Source organism: Nerophis ophidion, linkage group LG20 (assembly GCF_033978795.1).
Source record: "Nerophis ophidion isolate RoL-2023_Sa linkage group LG20, RoL_Noph_v1.0, whole genome shotgun sequence".
In the NCBI taxonomy this organism is placed as follows: domain Eukaryota; kingdom Metazoa; phylum Chordata; class Actinopteri; order Syngnathiformes; family Syngnathidae; genus Nerophis; species Nerophis ophidion.
Genome location: NC_084630.1, coordinates 41,853,883 through 41,873,882, shown reverse-complemented (window position 1 = coordinate 41,873,882; position 20,000 = coordinate 41,853,883). Strand labels below are relative to the sequence as shown.

The window sequence follows — 20,000 nt, the reverse complement described above, 5'->3', positions numbered from 1 at the left end:
CTTCCAGAGCAATAAACAGAAAGGCGTTTAATTCGCCAAAATTCACCCATTTAGAGTTCGGAAATCGGTTAAAAAAAGAGATGGTCTTTTTTCTGCACCATCAAGGTATATATTGACGCTTACATAGGTCTGCTGATAATGTTCCCCTTTAAAGCGACCAATGACTGACAGACTTAATATTTTCATCTAGGATGAATCCCAGTGTTTAGTGTGTCATCTTCATTACTTGTAAAAGTCTGCCCTGTAGGAGAAATTACCCCGCCGTAATAAGATGTAAAACAAAATGGCAAACAATACGGCACATTATTAGTGTGTTCTACTGGAAACAGCTGCTCATAAATGAATACTAATGACCACGCCGCTGTCCAGCCTGCATTCTGTTTCACCAGCCCAGCCGCTCTGCAATTATCGTTAGCAAAGGCAAACAATGCTCATCTTCCTGCGTTTACAAACAAATACGAGTCTGGGGCATCCTTCTTTTTTAATGAGAGGAGCAAAAGCCGAGGAAGGAGAAGGCCGGCGATCGTCTGACTGGTTTAGTGACTCACTCAGGAATGAGTCAGCGGTGGAAAGTGTGTAATGAAGCTTTAAATGTGGACTTTTCTGCTCATTAGGGAGCAGATACGTCATCGTGCAGTAAAACAACCTCGTAAGGTCAAACTTCACACAAAATATGTCGGACATAAACAGGTTCAAGGGTAATTTGTTTCTCTAATCAGAAATTGATCGATAGTGTCCAACAAGACAAACATTGTTACTCAAAGCCCACCACTGAGTTTCACTCCCACAATGTCACTCTTTTGTCTTTCTAGCATATTCATGTTGAGGTTATACGATATGGTTGCCATAGTAACACGGGCAACTCTTATGAGTGGTGAAGGCAGGGTGCAGATTAAATATTTATTCTTGTGCTTTTGTGGAAGAAAAAAAAAATAAAAACCTTGAAAGGATTCAACGCTCATGCTGCATTTTGATGAAGTAAAAATGCAGCCTGCCTCCAAGTTATTGCTGACCATTTTATGGTTGTTTTTATTAATTACTACCCTTTTTAAATAGTTTTTTTTAAAGGTGGCAAGTTGGATTGTCCCCCAGCGTATGATAGAGCGCTGTAAAGAAAGTAGTTATTCATTTTTTAGTGGGGGAAATGAAAATTGACAAGTCACTTCTCAGTTGAATTTGACTGCCCCCTAAAGGTGGAACCCTTTAATGCAGGTTTAAAATTGTCACTAAAATTCTAGCATTGATCACAGACTTTGAATGGTTAAAATAGTTTAATTGTATCCTGTGTATTATGGTTTCTTGCGAATGTTTTTTTAAATTATATGATGAATATTCACTGTTATAAAAAAACTTTGTTTTTTTATTTATTAATGGAGTTTGCATGTTCTCCCCGTGAATGCGTGGGTTCCCTCCGGGTACTCCGGCTTCCTCCCACTTCCAAAGACATGCACCTGGGGATAGGTTGATTGGCAACACTAAAAAATTGGCCCTAGTGTGTGAATGTGAGTGTGAATGCTGTCTGTCTATCTGTGTTGGCCCTGCGATGAGGTGGCGACTTGTCCAGGGTGTACCCCGCCTTCCGCCCTATTATAGCTGAGATAGGCGCCAGCGACCCCAAAAGGGAATAAGCGGTGGAAATGGATGGATGGATGCGTCATATCATTAGGACTTATTGATACAATATTATCATAACAGGGAACAGCCTTGGGCTTCACGGTGGCAGAGGGGTTAGTGCGTCTGCCTCACAATACAAAGGTCCTGCAGTCCTGGGTTCAATCCCAGGCTCGGGATCTTTCTGTGGAGTTTGCATGTCCTCCCCGTGAATGCGTGGGTTCCCTCCGGGTACTCCGGCTTCCTCCTACTTCCAAAGACATGCACCTGGGGATAGGTTGATTGGCAACACTAAATGGTCCCTAGTGTGTGAATGTTGTCTGTCCATCTGTGTTGGCCCTGCGATGAGGTGGCGACTTGTCCACGGTGTACCCCGCCTTCTGCCCGACTGTAGCTGAAATAGGCGCCAGTGCCCCCCGCGACCCCAAAAGGGAATAAGCGGTAGAAAATAGACGGACGGATGGAACACCCTTATCAAGGGCTTTAATTTGAGATCTGACTAAATATGTTTTGTTGACAATTATTTGGGTGGGTTGTCTTATTTTTGGTCAACTTAAACAATTATAGATTTATTATATTAAAAAAAATGTTTGTGGTTTTTCCAGAGAAATTTTATAATAAAAAACTGAACATTTTTTTTCAGTGATCTGTGCGGTCAATATTAAGTGTTGATTTCAGAGTAATTGGCCCTAGTGTGTGAATGTGAGTGTGAATGTTGTCTGTCTATCTGTGTTGGCCCTGCGATGAGGTGGCGACTTGTCCAGGGTGTACCCCGCCTTTCGCCCGATTGTAGCTGAGATAGGCGCCAGCGCCCCCCGCGACCCCGAAAGGGAATAAGCGGTAGAAAATGGATGGATGGATGGATGGATATTGAAAGTTGCATTTCAAGCAAAAAAACCCCACGTATTTTGGTCTCTGTGTTGCCTCAACAGGACTTATTGACAAATATAATGACAGGTGGGAATACAAGGTATTGCTTGATCTGGATTGTTTCAAATAGATTTTGGAAGTTGTGACAACTTAAGTTTTTTTTAGTGATGTCCAAAGTGCACCCTAGATGTTCAGTGTTTCCCCCAGAAAATTTGTTAGTGTGGTGTCTCTCCAGGGGAAGGGGGCATGGCCGGGACAGGCGGACGGACGTGGATGGGGGTGGGTGGGTGTAACGGACAGTGTGACTCGGCCTGTCGCCACCATCACGTCTTCATCTCATCGCTGCCACCACAGCCTGGGGGGCAATGGACTACAGACTGCGATGAAGTAGGCCGGCTTCGTTGCATGCAGAAGCCTACAACTTTTGGTTGTGTTTTCCGCTCCGTATGCTGAATGTCAATATACGATACATATCTCAATATTTTTTCCGTAAAGTAAACACAAAACAGTCCTAGTTACCTGAGATACTAATTATGGCATTCTTTTGACTTAGTAAATATTGACTTACTAAGACAAAATAATGACAAAGTCAAATTAATGACTTACTGTAAGTAAGCGTTTGCAATAAGGGTTTGAAAAAGAGTTAAAAGTGGGGCCACATGTTGATATGCTCAACTCATCATGCTTAATTTATTACAGCATTTGGGAAGCATGTAGTTGATTTTTATTATGTAAATGTTCTATTTTTATCAACATGTAATAGCAGGGACCCTGCCATTCAAAACTAGGCTGCTACATTACTAATGATTAATGTAACTACAGCTGAAAAAAGTAGTACAATAGCAATAGGAGAGACCATTCATCCCTGAACACCATGGAGTTCATGTAGGCTTCATGATGCACTTACATTATTATATCAACTATCGGAGACAGTTTCAGGAAACTCTTCTTTTAACATAATGTCCTTTTTTGCTGCTTCAACACAGAAAAAGATCAAGTGAAATAACTTAGTTGTTAACTGTAGGTCAATAATGCTTGTCTTTCTCTCAGACAGACACGCACACACACCGCACATTGAGCTAACGTAACGCTAAGAGCTATTTAGCTTTCACCTCAAGAACTGCCAGCGAGCTGAGCTGCCGCTTATGTTTCTAGAACGTCAACGGGCTTACAGTGATGTTACTAGTGTTGACTTGGAAGTGTTTATTATAATTTGGGGAGAGTCCGCTGCCTTATGTTCACCTATTAAAAACACCTTTCTGCTCACCCCACCGTACCTCCTCTCTGCCTGCCCTGAGCACTGACTTCATGCGCTCTGAATACGCAAAGTTGATTGGCTGTTACCGCTCTGCGTGTAACCAATCAGATGGTTGTGTGGGTGGGACAATGCTGGGTGCTGCAGAGACATACAGGCTGAGGCAGAACTAAGCGGAGCAGCTTGTTAAGACTTTAGATAAGGTGGTGGCTGTTTGTTGTTAAGGTGGCCACCTTAACCCCGATAAAAACCCTGATATTACTTGCGGCCCACAGGTCTTTTCCCATTGGACTGTGGCACATTCCAAACATAGATTTATAAAATAAGAGACATAATATGAATGTGGTTAAAAAAAAAGGTGTAATGTTTATAATATAGTACATTGGATTGGTTTTAGCCTTTTGTCAAATGGAAAATATCAAAATGGCTCGCGCATTCTTTGAATTTTCTGGTTGCGTAAAAAATGGACTCACGGCTCTCCCTTTTAGGTCCATATTTTGTTCTTTGTCACCCCAGGCAGGATACCAGATCACGCAGCAGCGGCGGCCCATCGCGGTGGACGGCATGCTGACCTACAGCCTCATGGGCGGTAAAAAAAAGAACCAGGTGCTGAGGAAAAATGTCCGCGTCAAACAGATTCAGCTGGAGCAGGACAGCGGCAAGAGTCTCCACGACGACGTCCGCGGACAGACGCTTATAGACCTCAACAGAGCTGGTAAGAGTTTGAAAAAACAGAGCGAGAGAGAGATAAGGAAAGAAACTAGTTTGTTTTATTGGACGTCGGTCATCATAAACCAGGCCTGCATCTGGCATGTCTGTGGCCTGCCAGGTGTGGGACTGATGGAGCTGGTGATGGAGCCTGACATGAAGTGTGGCGAGGAGGCAGCGGCGGCCGTCAGGGAGCTTCAACTCATCCTGCAAGCCCTCGGCACCTGTCAGGCCAACATGTCTGGTAATGGTGCTCGCTTATTCTACTCAATTGTTTGTACCAAGTCTCCGTTACACCGCCATGAAACGCAATAAAATATATCTGGAGGCACCACAGTCCTGATACATGAGTAGTGGGGTGAATCTTTGGCCACCTAACGATTCGATCCGATTCCTGTGGTGACTATTCAATTCTGAACTTTTGAATTTTCCATTCAAACCGATTCTTTAAATCTGTTATTTAGAATACCGTATTTCCTTGAATTGCCGCCGGGTATATAGTATGTGCCTGCCTTGAATTACTGCCGGGTCAAACTCGTTTCGCAAAATATTTAGCCCATGCTTAGTATTACCCCCGGGTCAAACTCGTCACGTCACGAGTGAGACTTCACCTGTCATCATTTTTAAAATGAAGGAGGCTGATTTCAATAATTTTAAATCGCATAAAGGGAAGAAGATTAAGAGCTATTCAGTAGGATTTAAAGTCCAAGCTATTTAATACGTACGCTAAAAAAGAACAGTTAGCAGCTATGTTTTATTAATATACCGTAGCTGCGTGTGTCAAATATGAGTCATTAAATGACTCCCGCCGCCTGGTGGTGGAGGGCGCTAGTGATTCTTCGTACGACTACTCGGCTGCAGGAGAAGTGACAACGAGAGACGTGATATGTGCTGGGAATGGATATGACGCGGGGGTGCACGATGGACCTTTGAGGACAGGAGTCGGGAACCTTTTTGTCTGAGAGAGCCAAAAAGCCAAATATTTAAAAATATATTTCCGTAAGAGCCATATAATATTTTTTTTAACACTGAACACAACTAGACGCGTACATTTTTAAGTAAGACCAACATTTCTTGAGTATAATAGGTCTCTTATTCTTTGTAATAACATTGTTATTCTGAAGCTAACCGTGGCCTGCGGGCCTGCAGCGACAGGTGCGTAGACGGCCCACCTAGGCCTTGTTATCTAATCACCTGTCGCTCTGTTATAAGCAGCAGCCTGGAGGAGAGATGGGGTTGGGGCTGGAAATACAATTGCTGGAAAACAACTGAGAGACTTATTGAAAAATAAAACAATATTGTAACCCTGAAACAGGCTCTCATGTTGGTGCTTGGGGGTCTGAAGAACCCCCAGGAGGGCAAGCCCCACACTAACCAATAATAAATAAATAACTTCTCACCATTAACGCAACTTCTTGAACAGGTGCGGTAGAAAACGGATGGATGGATTAAAAATGCATGAGCATGTTTTATATTTTGAACATTATTTTTAACACTGTGATTACAAGTGGAATTCTTCATTACTTATCGTGTTAAGCAACGTCAGTTCAGATTTATCAGAGAGCCAGATGCAGTCATCAAAAGAGCCACATCTGGCTCTAGAGCCATAGGTTCCCTACCCCTGTTTTAGGATGTAACATCACTACTCTTATGCTGGCTATTCAAACAACCAGGCTGAAATAAAGCATGTTCCAATCCTAAATACCCAATGTATTATATATTAGGGATGCACCGATTAATCGGTAACTGAATATATTCGGCCGAATATGGCAAAAAAAGCCACATTCGGCCTTCGGTGGAATGAGTTAAGAACAAGGCCGAATAGTGGCGTGTGACGCAATTTTTTGACGCGGTGACGCAATCAACCAACGTGCAGTGACGTTGGGATATGTTGTGTACCTGTATAAGTGTATGAGGTTACAATGTTGTGTACCTGTATAAGTGTATGAGGTTACAAGCACACACTTATTGAGATTTAGTGGGTCCTCTGTTTACATTATTAGCCTGTTGTGTAGGCTACCTGTATAAGTGTATGAGGTTACATGCACACACTTATTGAGATTTACTTGAGCCTTCTGTTTACATTATTAGCCTGTTGTGTAGGCTACCTGTATAAGTGTATGAGGTTACATGCACACACTTATTGAGATTTACTTGAGCCTTCTGTTTACATTATTAGCCTGTTGTGTAGGCTACCTGTATAAGTGTATGAGGTTACATGCGCACACTTATTGAGATTTACTTGAGCCTTCTGTTTACATTATTAGCCTGTTGTGTAGGCTACCTGTATAAGTGTATGAGGTTACAAGCACACACTTATTGAGATTTAGTGGGGCCTCTGTTTACATTATTAGCCTGTTGTGTAGGCTACCTGTATAAGTGTATGAGGTTACAAGCACACACTTATTGAGATTTACTTGAGCCTTCTGTTTACATTATTAGCATATCTACTGTGGCTAAGAAGACTTTTGCCAAAAGGACAATAATTAATTTGTTGTGGGTTTATCCACTTTAATGCACTTTTTTTTTTTTTTGGAATGCATGTTTTGTTTGAAGGCCTAATATAAATGAAAAACTTTGTGCTTTTTTTGAAAAGCAAAGGCTACTGGAATATTTAAAATATGTTAATATTCAATAAAAAAATACTTTATTTGAAAAACATGTCTAAATATTTATTCTAGGCTATTTATGCAATATAAAAAAAAATTGTGAAAAACTGCATTCATTATTCGGCCTTCGGCCAAGCGTTTAAGTTTTATTCGGCTTCGGCCACAAATTTTCATTTCGGTGCATCCCTATTATATATACAATAACACTTCATGGTGGCAGCGATCGGATAAAAAGATCACCCACGGAGCAGAACGAGAGGGGGAGTTGTCCTTTACAATTATCAAAGCTTTTTACCAAAATCTACGACTCTGCTAGCATGTCAGCAGACTGGAGAAGATCCTGCTGAAATCCTATGTGTTGAATGAATAGAGAATCCTTTTAAATCGGGAAAAAAATCGTTTTGGAGTCGAGAATCTCGTTGAATTGAAAAAAAAAAAATGTGATTTTAAATCGAATCCTGACCCCAAGAATCGATATTGAATCGAATCGTGGGACATCCAAAGATTCGCAGCCCTACTAATCAGTGGCATGTCAATAGCAAAGTTAATGTCTTACTATCAAGCTAGTGCAAAATAGAGCCTTATTTAACTTGTGTTGGAGTGTGTTTTTTTTTGTGAATTACTTAATTTGCATTGAAAATTGCAACATTCCAGAGAGGTAGTTTGGCTGAGTTCACTCTCAGTGCTGTTGGAGATATCGCCAAGTTCCAGAGTGCAAAATTGGGCACGACGTCACGCGCAACCCTAGGCATCTAAACATGGCAATGTTCGATTTTACGTGACTCAATGCCTGGTAGGACCGACGGGATTCAATATGTGCGAAAAATGTTTCAAATTCGGTACCCGTCCTTAATTACAACACATCAACACAAACCTGCTTATTTCTCATAGAAATGACTCATTTGGCTCACATTTTGTGTCGACAAAAGCAGTCGCCTATACATGTCGATTTAAGCGGACACTTTTGAGTGATAGGAATAACCACTAGAATGCATACAGTAGTCCTGGGGGTCCACAGTGTATTTAAGGAGTGGTCTTCTCTCCGCAGAGGGCCAGCTGAGAGTGGACGCCAACGTGTCGGTTCACAGACCAGGCGAGCCTCTCGGTGTCAGGACTGAAGTGAAGAACATCAACAGCGTTCGATTCCTGTCCAAAGCCATTGGTGAGCACGCAGTTTTTGATTGTTGGCATCAACTGACGCCATCTGTTGTAGAAGAATGTTCTCGCATGAGGCATGGTAAGAATTCATCAGTTCCAGGGTCAAACTGTTAGCACTTGTCAACATAAAGCATCTTAAATAAGTACGTCAAAAGGTAATATTTTAAAAAATGTGTATTTGTAATTGTCATGTGCAATAAGGAGTTGCACTGTTGTTAATGGTAACACTTAAAGGGGAACATTATCAGCAGACCTATGTAAGTGTCAATATATACCTTGATGGTGCAGAAAAAAGACCATCTATTTTTTTAACCGATTTCCGAACTCTAAATGGGTGAATTTTGGCAAATTAAACACCTTTCTGTTAATCGCGCTGGAGGCGATGACGTCAGAATGTGACGTCGCCGAGGCATTTTAATTTTCAACACATTACAAACACCGGGTCTCAGCTCTGTTATTTTCCATTTTTTTGACTATTTTTTGGAACCTTGGAGACATCATGCCTCGACGGTGTGTTGTCGGAGGGTGTAACAACACTAACAGGGAGGGATTCAAGTTGCACCACTGGCCCGAAGATGCCAAAGTGTCTGCCGCCAGACCCCCATTGAATGTGCCAGAGTGTCTCCACATTTGACCGGCGATGCTAAGGCAGACATGGCACAGAGATGTATGGATAACCTGCAGATGCATTTGCAACGATAGTCAACGAAATCACAAAGGTGAGTTTTGTTGATGTTGACTGCCAGCTAATCGATGCTAATATGCTACGGTAATCGATGCTAACATGCTATTTACCGGCGGTGCTAAAGCAGACATGGCACAGAGATGTATGGATAACCTGTAGATGCATTTGCAACTATATTACGTTTCTTTCCACCCACATTTAATGCGAAAAAAACACTTACCAATCGACAGATTTAAGTTGCTCCAATGTCAAAAGATGCGAAAGTCCTGATCGTTTGGTCCACACATTTTACCGGCGATGCTAACGCAGCTATTTGCCCATGCTATGGCTATGAATAGCGTCAATAGCTATTCGCTCAATAGCTTCAGCTTCTTCTTCAATATTTTCATACTCCAACCATCTGTTTCAATACATGCGTAATCTGTTGAATCCCATTGTTGTATTCCCATTGTTTGTTTACATTGGCAGCACTGTGTGACGTCACAGGGAAATGGCCAGTGTCTTCGCAGAGAGCGAAAATAAGGCACTTTAAAGCTTTATTTAGGGATATTCCGAGACCGGTAAAATTTTGAAAAAAACTTCAAAAAATACAACAAGCCACTGGGAACTGATTTTTATTGTTTTTAACCCTTTTGAAATTGTGATAATGTTCCCCTTTTATATTGCAATGTTCAACCAACCCTACCTTTTGGTACTTTTCTACTTCTACTATCCTCAATATGTTTTCTTTATTTAGCTTGACATCACTGATACTTTTTAAGAGTGTACATCAGGGATGCGCATTACGTGGATGGCGAGCTAGTGGTGGAGGGTGGAGGGTGTGTCAGTCCATCGCCAGCCAAGCATTAAAGAAATAGACCTATAAACGAGCGATCGTCAATCTTCACCAAGACGTGACTTTGGTCACTTGATTGACATTCACAGAACCCGAGGGTCTTGTGAGATGACGCTGGCTGCTGCCACGTCATTATTAAGAAAAAACGACCGACAGGAAGGCGAGAAACACTTTTTATTTCAACAGACTCTCGTGCCTGCTGTCAAAACTTTAATAATAATACATTTTATTTGGTATCGCGCATGGGTCAGCAACCTAAAATGTTGAAAGAGCCATATTGGACCAAAAACACAGAAACAAATCTGTCTGGAGCCGCAAAACAAATTTAAAAGCCATATTACATACAGATAGTGTGTCATGAGATATACATTGAATTAAGAGGACTTAAAGGAAACTAAATGAGCTCAAATATAGCTACAAATGAGGCATAATGATGCAATGTGTACATATAGCTAGCCTAAATAGCATGTTAGCATCGATTAGCTTGCAGTCATGGAGTGACCAAATATGCCCGATTGGCATTCCACACAAGTCAATAACATCAACAAAACTCACCTTTGTGCATTCACGCACAACGTTAAAAGTTTGGTGGACAAAATGAGACAGAAAAAGAAGTGGCATAAAACACGTCCTAGAAAGTCAGAGAAAGTTATACATGTAAACAAAACTACGGTTAGTTCAAAGACCGCCAAAACGAGTAGGACAAAACGGCGCTCGCCAATTACTCGAATCAGTGAAGCATGTTTAATAAAAACAGTGTGCTTTATTATAATTAGGGAGGTTTATGTCATGTTTGTCCTCCTACAGAAACCATATTAAAACAAAAAATATACCCGATTGGAGCTGAGATAGGCGCCAGCGACCCCAAAAGGCAATAAGCGGTAGAAAAAGGATGGATGGATATTTTTTCCATTCATCTTTTTCTATTTTTCATACATTTTTTGAAAAAGCTCCAGAGAGCCACTAGGGTGGCGCTAAAGAGCCGACGCACGGTACAGTGCTTTTCAGTGCACTCAAAGACGCTTTACAGGATAAAAAAAATTACAATACAAAACAGTTTAAAGTAATCATGTAAAATACAGAAAATATAAAAGCAGTACATTGTAAAATACATTATAACACAAGACAATTACAAGACAGGACATTACCAGACCGACTGTGCAGTTCCTGTCTTCACAATAAAAGTGCTGCTTCATCCTGCCTGCGCTAACAAAATAAGAGTCTTCGTGCACAAGCTAGCAAGCTACAGAGTTTGCTGCCAATGAATTTCTTGTACAGTGTATAAAAAGGAGTATGGAAGCTAGACAAGTAAAATGGCAAAAAGCAAGTACTTTCATGTGGTATTGGACAGAAAGGAGGACTTTTTTTCTCCTCCATGTGAAAATGTGGAGGTTCTCATCACTACTGTCTGATTCCAAACAATGCAAGTCATCACAATCATACCAACTTATATTATTGTCTTCATGAAAGAAAGGAATGTGAAACATGCTTGTATTATCATCAAACACCTTTTAACTTGTTCACCTTTCTTTCATAAATAAATCAATATAAATTATATATATGAATGAAGTAGATCCCCTCCACTTGGTCCAATGAAAAGTAGCTCGCCAACAGAAAAAGTGTGGCCCCCGCTGGTGTAGACACTCCAAAAATCTTCACAACTCAGGGTCGAAAATAAATATAGAAATAGAAATAATCTGTTACATAGTCAAACATTTGATGACTTTTGGGGTGTATTTTTCTCAAAGTTATTTTTTCAAACATAGAATGAAGCCAAACACAAACCAGGCAGCAAGAGAATCAATCAATCAATGTTTGTTTATGTAGCCCTAAATCACAAGTGTCTCAAAGGGCTGCACAAGCCACAATAACATCCTCGGTTCAGATCCCACATAAGGGCAAGGAAAAACCCACAACCCATTGGGATGTGAATGACTTTATTTAGCTTAACATCACTGATACTTTTATATAAATATCAGTGTACTTTTAGATACTTTTATATAAGTATTCCCCCCACCCCCAAGGGGAGACCGGATGCAATGGAGTGGGTCTAACATAATAGTGTGAGAGTCCAGTCCTTAGTGGATTTAACATAATAGTGTGAGAGTCCAGTCCTTAGTGGATTTAACATAATAGTGTGAGGGTCCAGTTCATAGTGGATCTAACATAATAGTGTGAGTCCAGTCCATAGTGGATTTAACATAATGGTGTGAGAGTCCAGTCCATAGTGGATCTAACATAATAGTGTGAGAGTCCAGTCCATAGTGGATCTAACATAATAGTGTGAGGGTCCAGTCCATACTGGATCTAACGTAATCGTGTGAGAGTCCAGTCCATAGTGGATTTAACATAATAATGTGAGAGTCCAGTCCATAGTGGATTTAACATAATAGTGTGAGGGTCCAGTCCATAGTGGATCTAACATAATAGTGAGAGTCCAATCCAAGGTGGATCTAACATAATAGTGTGAGAGTCCAGTCCATAGTGGATTCAACATAATAGTGTGAGAGTCCAGTCCATAGTGGATCTAACATAATAGTGTGAGAGTCCAGTCCTTAGTGGATTTAACATAATAGTGTGAGGGTCCAGTTCATAGTGGATCTAACATAATAGTGTGAGTCCAGTCCATAGTGGATTTAACATAATGGTGTGAGAGTCCAGTCCATAGTGGATCTAACATAATAGTGTGAGAGTCCAGTCCTTAGTGGACTTAACATAATAGTGTGAGGGTCCAGTCCATAGAGGATCTAACATAATAGTGTGAGAGTCCAGTCCATAGTGGATTTAACATAATAGTGTGAGGGTCCAGTCAATAGTGGATCTAACATAATAGTGAGAGTCCAATCCAAGGTGGATCTAACATAATAGTGTGAGAGTCCAGTCCATAGTGGATTCAACATAATAGTGTGAGAGTCCAGTCCATAGTGGATCTAACATAATAGTGTGAGAGTCCAGTCCATAGTGGATCTAACATAATAGTGAGAGTCCAGTCCATAGTGGATCTAACATAATAGTGAGAGTCCAGTCCATAGTGGATCTAACATAATAGTGTGAGAGTCCAGTCCATAGTGGATTCAACATAATAGTGTGAGAGTCCAGTCCATAGTGGATCTAACATAATAGTGTGAGAGTCCAGTCCTTAGTGGATTTAACATAATAGTGTGAGGGTCCAGTTCATAGTGGATCTAACATAATAGTGTGAGTCCAGTCCATAGTGGATTTAACATAATGGTGTGAGAGTCCAGTCCATAGTGGATCTAACATAATAGTGTGAGAGTCCAGTCCTTAGTGGACTTAACATAATAGTGTGAGGGTCCAGTCCATAGAGGATCTAACATAATAGTGTGAGAGTCCAGTCCATAGTGGATTTAACATAATAGTGTGAGGGTCCAGTCAATAGTGGATCTAACATAATAGTGAGAGTCCAATCCAAGGTGGATCTAACATAATAGTGTGAGAGTCCAGTCCATAGTGGATTCAACATAATAGTGTGAGAGTCCAGTCCATAGTGGATCTAACATAATAGTGTGAGAGTCCAGTCCATAGTGGATCTAACATAATAGTGAGAGTCCAGTCCATAGTGGATCTAACATAATAGTGAGAGTCCAGTCCATAGTGGATCTAACATAATAGTGTGAGAGTCCAGTCCATAGTGGATCTAACATAATAGTGTGAGAGTCCAGTCCATAGTGGATCTAACATAATAGTGTGAGAGTCCAGTCCATAGTGGATCTAACATAATAGTGTGAGAGTCCAGTCCATAGTGGATCTAACATAATAGTGAGAGTCCAGTCCATAGTGGATCTAACATAATAGTGTGAGAGTCCAGTCCATAGTGGATCTAACATAATAGTGTGAGAGTCCAGTCCATTGTGGAGCTAACATAATAGTGTGAGAGTCCAGTCCATAGTGGATCTAACATAACAGTGGAAGTCCAGTCCATAATAGGGCCAGCAAGAGACCATCCCAAGTGGAGACAGGTCAGCAGCACAGAGATGTCCCCAACCGATGCACAGGCGGTCCACCCCAGGTCCCAACTCTGGACAGCCAGCACTTCATCCATGGGCAGCGGACCTGTGTCCCCCCCGACCCCTCTCCACAGGAGAGGGGGGCAGAGGAGAAAAGAAAAGAAACGGCAGATCAACTGGTCTAAAAAGGGGGTCTATTTAAAGGCCAGAGCATACAAATGTGTTTTAAGATGAGACTTAAATGCTTCTACTGAGGTAACATCTCTAACTGTTACCGGGAGGGCTTTCCAGAGTACTGGAGCCCCAATAGAAAACGCTCTATAGCCCGCAGACTTTTTTTGGGCTCTGGAAATCACTAATAAGCCAGATTTCTTTGAACGCAGATTTCTTGCCGGGACATATGGTACAATACAATCGGCAAGATAGGATGGAGCTAGACCGTGTAGTATTTTATACATAAGTAGTAAATCCTCAAAGTCACATCTTAAGTGCAGGTGAGCCAGTATAGGTATATATGTATGTATATATGTATATAAAGGTATATACAGTATAGGTATATATGTATGTATATATGTATATAAAGGTATATACAGTATAGGTATATATGTATGTATATATGTATATAAAGGTATATACAGTAACGGCATAATATGATCAAACTTTCTTGTTCTTGTCAAAAGTCTAGCAGCCGCATTTTGTACCAACTGTAATCTTTTAATGCTAGACTTGGGGAGACCCCAAAATAATTGGTTACAGTACTGGAGAGGAGACGTAACGAAGGCATGAATAATGATCTCAGCGTCTTTAGTGGACAAAATGGAATGAATTTTAGTGATACTACGGGGATGAAAGAAGGCCGTTTTAGTAACGCTTTTAATGTGTGACTCAAAGGAGAGAGTTGGGTCGAAAATAATACCCAGATTCTTTACCGAGTCGCCTTGTGTAATTGTTTGAGAAATATCTCACACTTCTCTCTGCTAAAGTAACTCTGCACAGTATATATCATGTTAGACCTGCTCGACATTGATTGCTTTTGGTACCCTAGGGCAGTGGTTCTCAACCTTTTTTCAGTGTTGTACCCCCTGTGAAAATTTTTTTAATTCAAGTACCCCCTGATCAGAAAAAAAGAGATAAAGAAGTAAAATACAGCACTATGTCATCAGTTTCTGATTTATTAAATTGTATAACAGTGCAAAATATTGCTTATTTGTAGTGGTCTTTCTTGAACTATTTGGAAAAAGAGATACACAAATAACTAAAAACTTGTTGAAAAATAAACAAGTGATTCAATTATAAATGCAGATTTCTACACATAGAAGTAATCATCAACTTAAAGTGCCCTCTTTGGGGATTGTAATAGAGATCCATCTGGATTCATCAACTTCCTTCTAAACATTTCTTCACAATAAAAGAAATATTTAACATCAATATTTATGAAATATGTCAACAAAAAAATCTAGTTGTCAACACTGAATATTGCATTGTTGCATTTCTTTTCACAGTTTATGAACTTACTTCAACAAAATATGAATGTATTATTCAATAAATATATCTATAAAGGATTTTTTAATTGTTATTTTTAGAATATTTTTAAAAACTCTCATGTACCCCCAGGGGTACGCGTACCCCCATTTGAGAACCACTGCCCTAGGGCAGTGGTTCTCAACCTTTTTTCAGTGATGTACCCCCTGTGAACATGTTTTTAATTCAAGTACCCCCTAATCAGAGCAAAGCATTTTTGGTTGAAAAAAAGAGATAAAGAAGTAAAATACAGCACTATGTCATCAGTTTCTGATTTATTAAAATGTATAACAGTGCAAAATATTGCTCATTTGTAGTGGTCTTTCTTGAACTATTTGGAAAAAGAGATACACAAATAACTAAAAACTTGTTGAAAAATAAACAAGTGATTCAATTATAAATGCAGATTTCTACACATAGAAGTAATCATCAACTTAAAGTGCCCTCTTTGGGGATTGTAATAGAGATCCATCTGGATTCATCAACTTCCTTCTAAACATTTCTTCACAATAAAAGAAATATTTAACATCAATATTTATGAAATATGTCAACAAAAAAATCTAGCTGTCAACACTGAATATTGCATTGTTGCATTTCTTTTCACAGTTTATGAACTTACATTCATATTTTGTTGAAGTATTATTCAATAAATATATTTATAAAGGATTTTTTAATTGTTATTTTTAGAGTATTTTTAAAAACTCTCATGCACCCCCAGGGGTACGCGTACCCCCATTTGAGAACCACTGCCCTAGGGCAGTGGTTCTCAACCTTTTTTCAGTGATGTACCCCCTGTGAACATGTTTTTAATTCAAGTACCCCCTAATCAGAGCAAAGCATTTTTGGTTGAAAAAAAGAGATAAAGAAGTAAAATACAGCACTATGTCATCAGTTTCTGATTTATTAAATTGTATAACAGTGCAAAATATTGCTAATTTCTAGTGGTAATTTTTGAACTATTTGGAAAAATGATATTAAAATAACTAAAAAACTTGGAAAATAAACAAGTGATTGAATTATAAATAAAGATTTCTACACAGAAGTAATCATCAACTTAAAGTGCCCTCTTTGGGGATTGTAATAGAGATCCATCTGGATTCATCAACTTACTTCTAAACATTTCTTCACAAAAAAAGAAATCTTTAACATCAATATTTATGGAACATGTCCACAAAAAATCTAGCTGTCAACACTGAATATTGCATTGTTGTATTTCTTTTCACACTTTATGAACTTGCATTCATAATTTGTTGAAGTATTATTCAATAAATATATTTATAAAGGATTTTTTAATTGTTGCTATTTTTAGAATATAAAAAAAAATCTCACGTACCCCTTGGAATACCTTCAAGTACCCCCAGGGGTACGCGTACCCCCATTTGAAAACCACTGCCTTCTCAACCTTTTTTCCGTGATGTACCCCCTGTGAACATGTTTTTGATTCAAGTACCCCCTAATCAGATCACAGCATGTTTGGTTGAAAAAAAGAGATAAAGAAGTAAAATACAGCACTATGTCATCAGTTTCTGATTTATTAAATTGTATAACAGTGCAAAATATTGCTCATTTGTAGTGGTCTTTCTTGAACTATTTGGAAAAAAAGATATAAAAATAACTCAAAACTTGTTCAAAACTAAACAAGTGATTCAATTCTAAATGCAGATTTCTCCACATAGAAGTAATCATCAACTTAAAGTGCCCTCTTTGGGGATTGTAATAGAGATCCATCTGGATTCATCAACTTCATTCTAAACATTTCTTCACAAAAAATACATCTTTAACATCAATATTTATGGAACATGTCCACAAAAAATCTAGCTGTCAACACTGAATATTGCATTGTTGCATTTCTTTTTACAGTTTATGAACTTACATTCATAATTTGTTGAATAAATATATTTATAAAGGATTTTTTAATTGTTGCTATTTTTAGAATATTAAAAAAAAATCTCACGTACCCCTTGGAATACCTTCAAGTACCCCCAGGGGTACACGTACCCCCTTTTGAGAACCACTGCCCTAGGGCAGGAGGTGGGGGATTTTTTTATAATTTTTTAAATTTTATTTTATTTTGTCATGGAAAAGGGAGTTTTTTGGGGGGTTGGTGCACTTATTGTAAGTGTATATTGTGTTTTTTATGTTGATTTAAATAAAAAAATTTTTTTATAAAAAATTCTTCTGCGGCCTGGTGGTTGGGGACCACTGCCCTGCGGTCCTCTCCAAGGTTTCTCATAGTCATCATTGTCACTGTCACCGACGTCCCACTGGGTGTGAGTTTTCCTTGCCCTTATGTGGGCCTACCGAGGATGTCGTTGTGGTTTGTGCAGCCCTTTGAGACACTTGTGTTTTAGGGCTATATAAATAAACATTGATTTTTTGATAGATATATTGACATAAACAATAAGACTTTCCTGAGTGGCTGGATAGGACAGAGTTAAAAAAAATTGGGCCTGTTTTCAAATAGTGTGCCCATTGTTATACATTATTCAAGAACAGCAACTCCACTCTGCATGAATGAGCACTTCTGAGATGGACAATTTTGGTCACCCTAGCAAAGTGACTCCTCTCCATTTTGCATGCACACACTGTGGAGCTGCACGGTGAATTATTTACCAACACTTTAAGACGTCGTTTACAAGCCATGGAGACCGACATGCTTGATCAAGGCTGAAATGTGGCGGCGCATGTTGGAGCCGTCAATTGGCAGCTGCCCACCTTCCCTGTTAGCTCTTCATCGGACTGAAAAGCACTTTCGCTCTCTTGCCAGACTACGAGATCCATAGACAGATCGACGTCCTGCGGAGGGGAGAGAGCGTGCAGAACGAGACCCGCGCCTACGACTCCAAATCCGGGTAAGGAGGAGACGCTGGAGGGAAACACGGCGCCACGGCGTGCGTCTGAGTGGAACCGTCACACTAATGATGACGAATGAAGTCATTTGGGTGCCGCCATCGTCCCGTCCTATCCCTGACCTCAGTGTTGCTCCCACCCAGCATCTTCATCATGTGGAATAGTGCACCTGAGCCCTTGTGGTTGGCTCCTTCTCCGGACTGGACTCTGTCTTAGGTCCACCTGCGCACAGGCGATGAGAGCCAATAGCATCCTCATTAGAGGTGCGCAGGTGGACCTGATGAAGTGCCCGGCGAGTCTAGTTAACCCGCTTCTCATTACTCACCATCAACGTTTATTTCTTGTTTTTGCAGGACTACTCTGCCCATGAGGGACAAGGAGGGTCTTCAGGACTACAGGTGTGTGGTCAAAACTTTAAGGACAGCTACACAACCCACGTGAGACTGGAGACAAACCAATTAGCGGTGTTGTCATTGTTGTCGTACTGACAGCTGTTTCTAACACGCTTGCCCCTCAAATTACGAGCTTAATTGGTTCTGTGACGCAGCTGTTAACTCAAAACACCTGTATCTCAAATATAGATGTCCGATAATGGCTTTTTTGCCGATACTGTATCTGATATTCCGATATTGTCCAACTTTTAATTACTGATTCCGATATCAACCGATACCGATACATACAGTGTTGGAATGAACACATTATTAGGCCTAATTGTGTTGTGATGCCCCGCTGGATGCATTAAACAATGTAACAATGTTTTCCATAATAAATCAATTCAAGTTATGGTAAAAAAATGCCAACATGGCACTGCCATATTTATTATTGAAGTCACAAAGTGCGTTATTTTATTTTTATTTTTTAACATGCCTCAAAACAGCAGCTTGGAATTTGGGACATGCTCTCCCTGAGAGAGATTGAGGTGGGCGGGGTTGGGGTAGGAGGTTAGCGGGGGTGTATATTGTAGCGTCCTGGAAGAATTAGTGCTGCAAGGGGTTATGGGTATTTGTTCTGTTGTGTTACGGTGCGGATGTTTTCCCGAAATGTGTTTGTCATTCTTGTTTAGTGCGAGTTCACAATGTGGCACATTTTTGTAACAGTGTTCACGCTGTTTATACGGCCACCCTCAGTGTGACATGTATGGCCGTTGACCAAGTATGCCTTGCATTCACTTGTGTGTGTGAATCATGTGGATATTTTGTGACTGGGCTGGCACGTAGAGGCAGTGCCTTTAAGGTTTATTGGGGCTCTGTACTTCTCCCACAGCGGCCTTTTAAAAAGTCATAAATTTTACTTTTTGAAACCAATGATTTCCGTTATTACATTTTTAAGCATTTATTGGCCGATAATAGCAGCAGTCCGATATTATCGGACATCCTTAATCGCAAATCAATGTTTCCAATTGAAATGAAGTACAATCTATTTAATTGGTGCCTGCCCCCCCCAAAGAAAAGCAACATTTAACATGTAACATGCCTTTTACAAAGAAAAACTTTTCAAGAAAATATATTGTGTGTATGTATGTATGTGTATATATATATATATATATATATATATATATATATTATATATATATATATATATATATATATATATATATATATATATATATATATATATATATATATATATGTATATATATATGTATGTATATATATGTATGTATATATATATATGTATATATATATGTATGTATGTATGTATGTGTGTGTGTGTGTGTGTGTGTTTATATATATATATATATATATATATATGAGTATATGTGTGTGTATATATATATATATATGTATATATATACTTTATGTGTATATATATACTGTATGTGTATACATGTATATATATACTGTATGTATATATATATACTGTATGTATATATATGTATATATATATACTGTATGTATATATATAGGTGGGGCACGATGGCGAGCGCCTG

The 20,000-nt window shown here is 39.6% G+C and overlaps 2 protein-coding genes across 3 annotated transcripts in view; one reads left to right on the top strand and one right to left on the bottom strand.

Annotated features, from left to right (window-relative positions):
• The window catches only part of LOC133539140 (uncharacterized), a 377,041-nt gene that overhangs the window by 117,318 nt on the left and 239,723 nt on the right, over positions 1-20,000 (bottom strand). The window lies entirely within an intron of this gene.
• The window catches only part of gatb (glutamyl-tRNA(Gln) amidotransferase, subunit B), a 57,430-nt gene that overhangs the window by 17,992 nt on the left and 19,438 nt on the right, over positions 1-20,000 (top strand). Inside the window, exons 4-8 of one of the 2 annotated variants that reach the window (XM_061881235.1) lie at positions 4,253-4,451; positions 4,566-4,688; positions 8,102-8,215; positions 17,988-18,072; positions 18,424-18,468. In XM_061881235.1, the coding sequence (XP_061737219.1) occupies positions 4,253-4,451; positions 4,566-4,688; positions 8,102-8,215; positions 17,988-18,072; positions 18,424-18,468 (566 nt within the window). The remainder of the gene's footprint in view (positions 1-4,252; positions 4,452-4,565; positions 4,689-8,101; positions 8,216-17,987; positions 18,073-18,423; positions 18,469-20,000) is intronic. The other variant, XM_061881237.1, reaches the window with a different exon arrangement.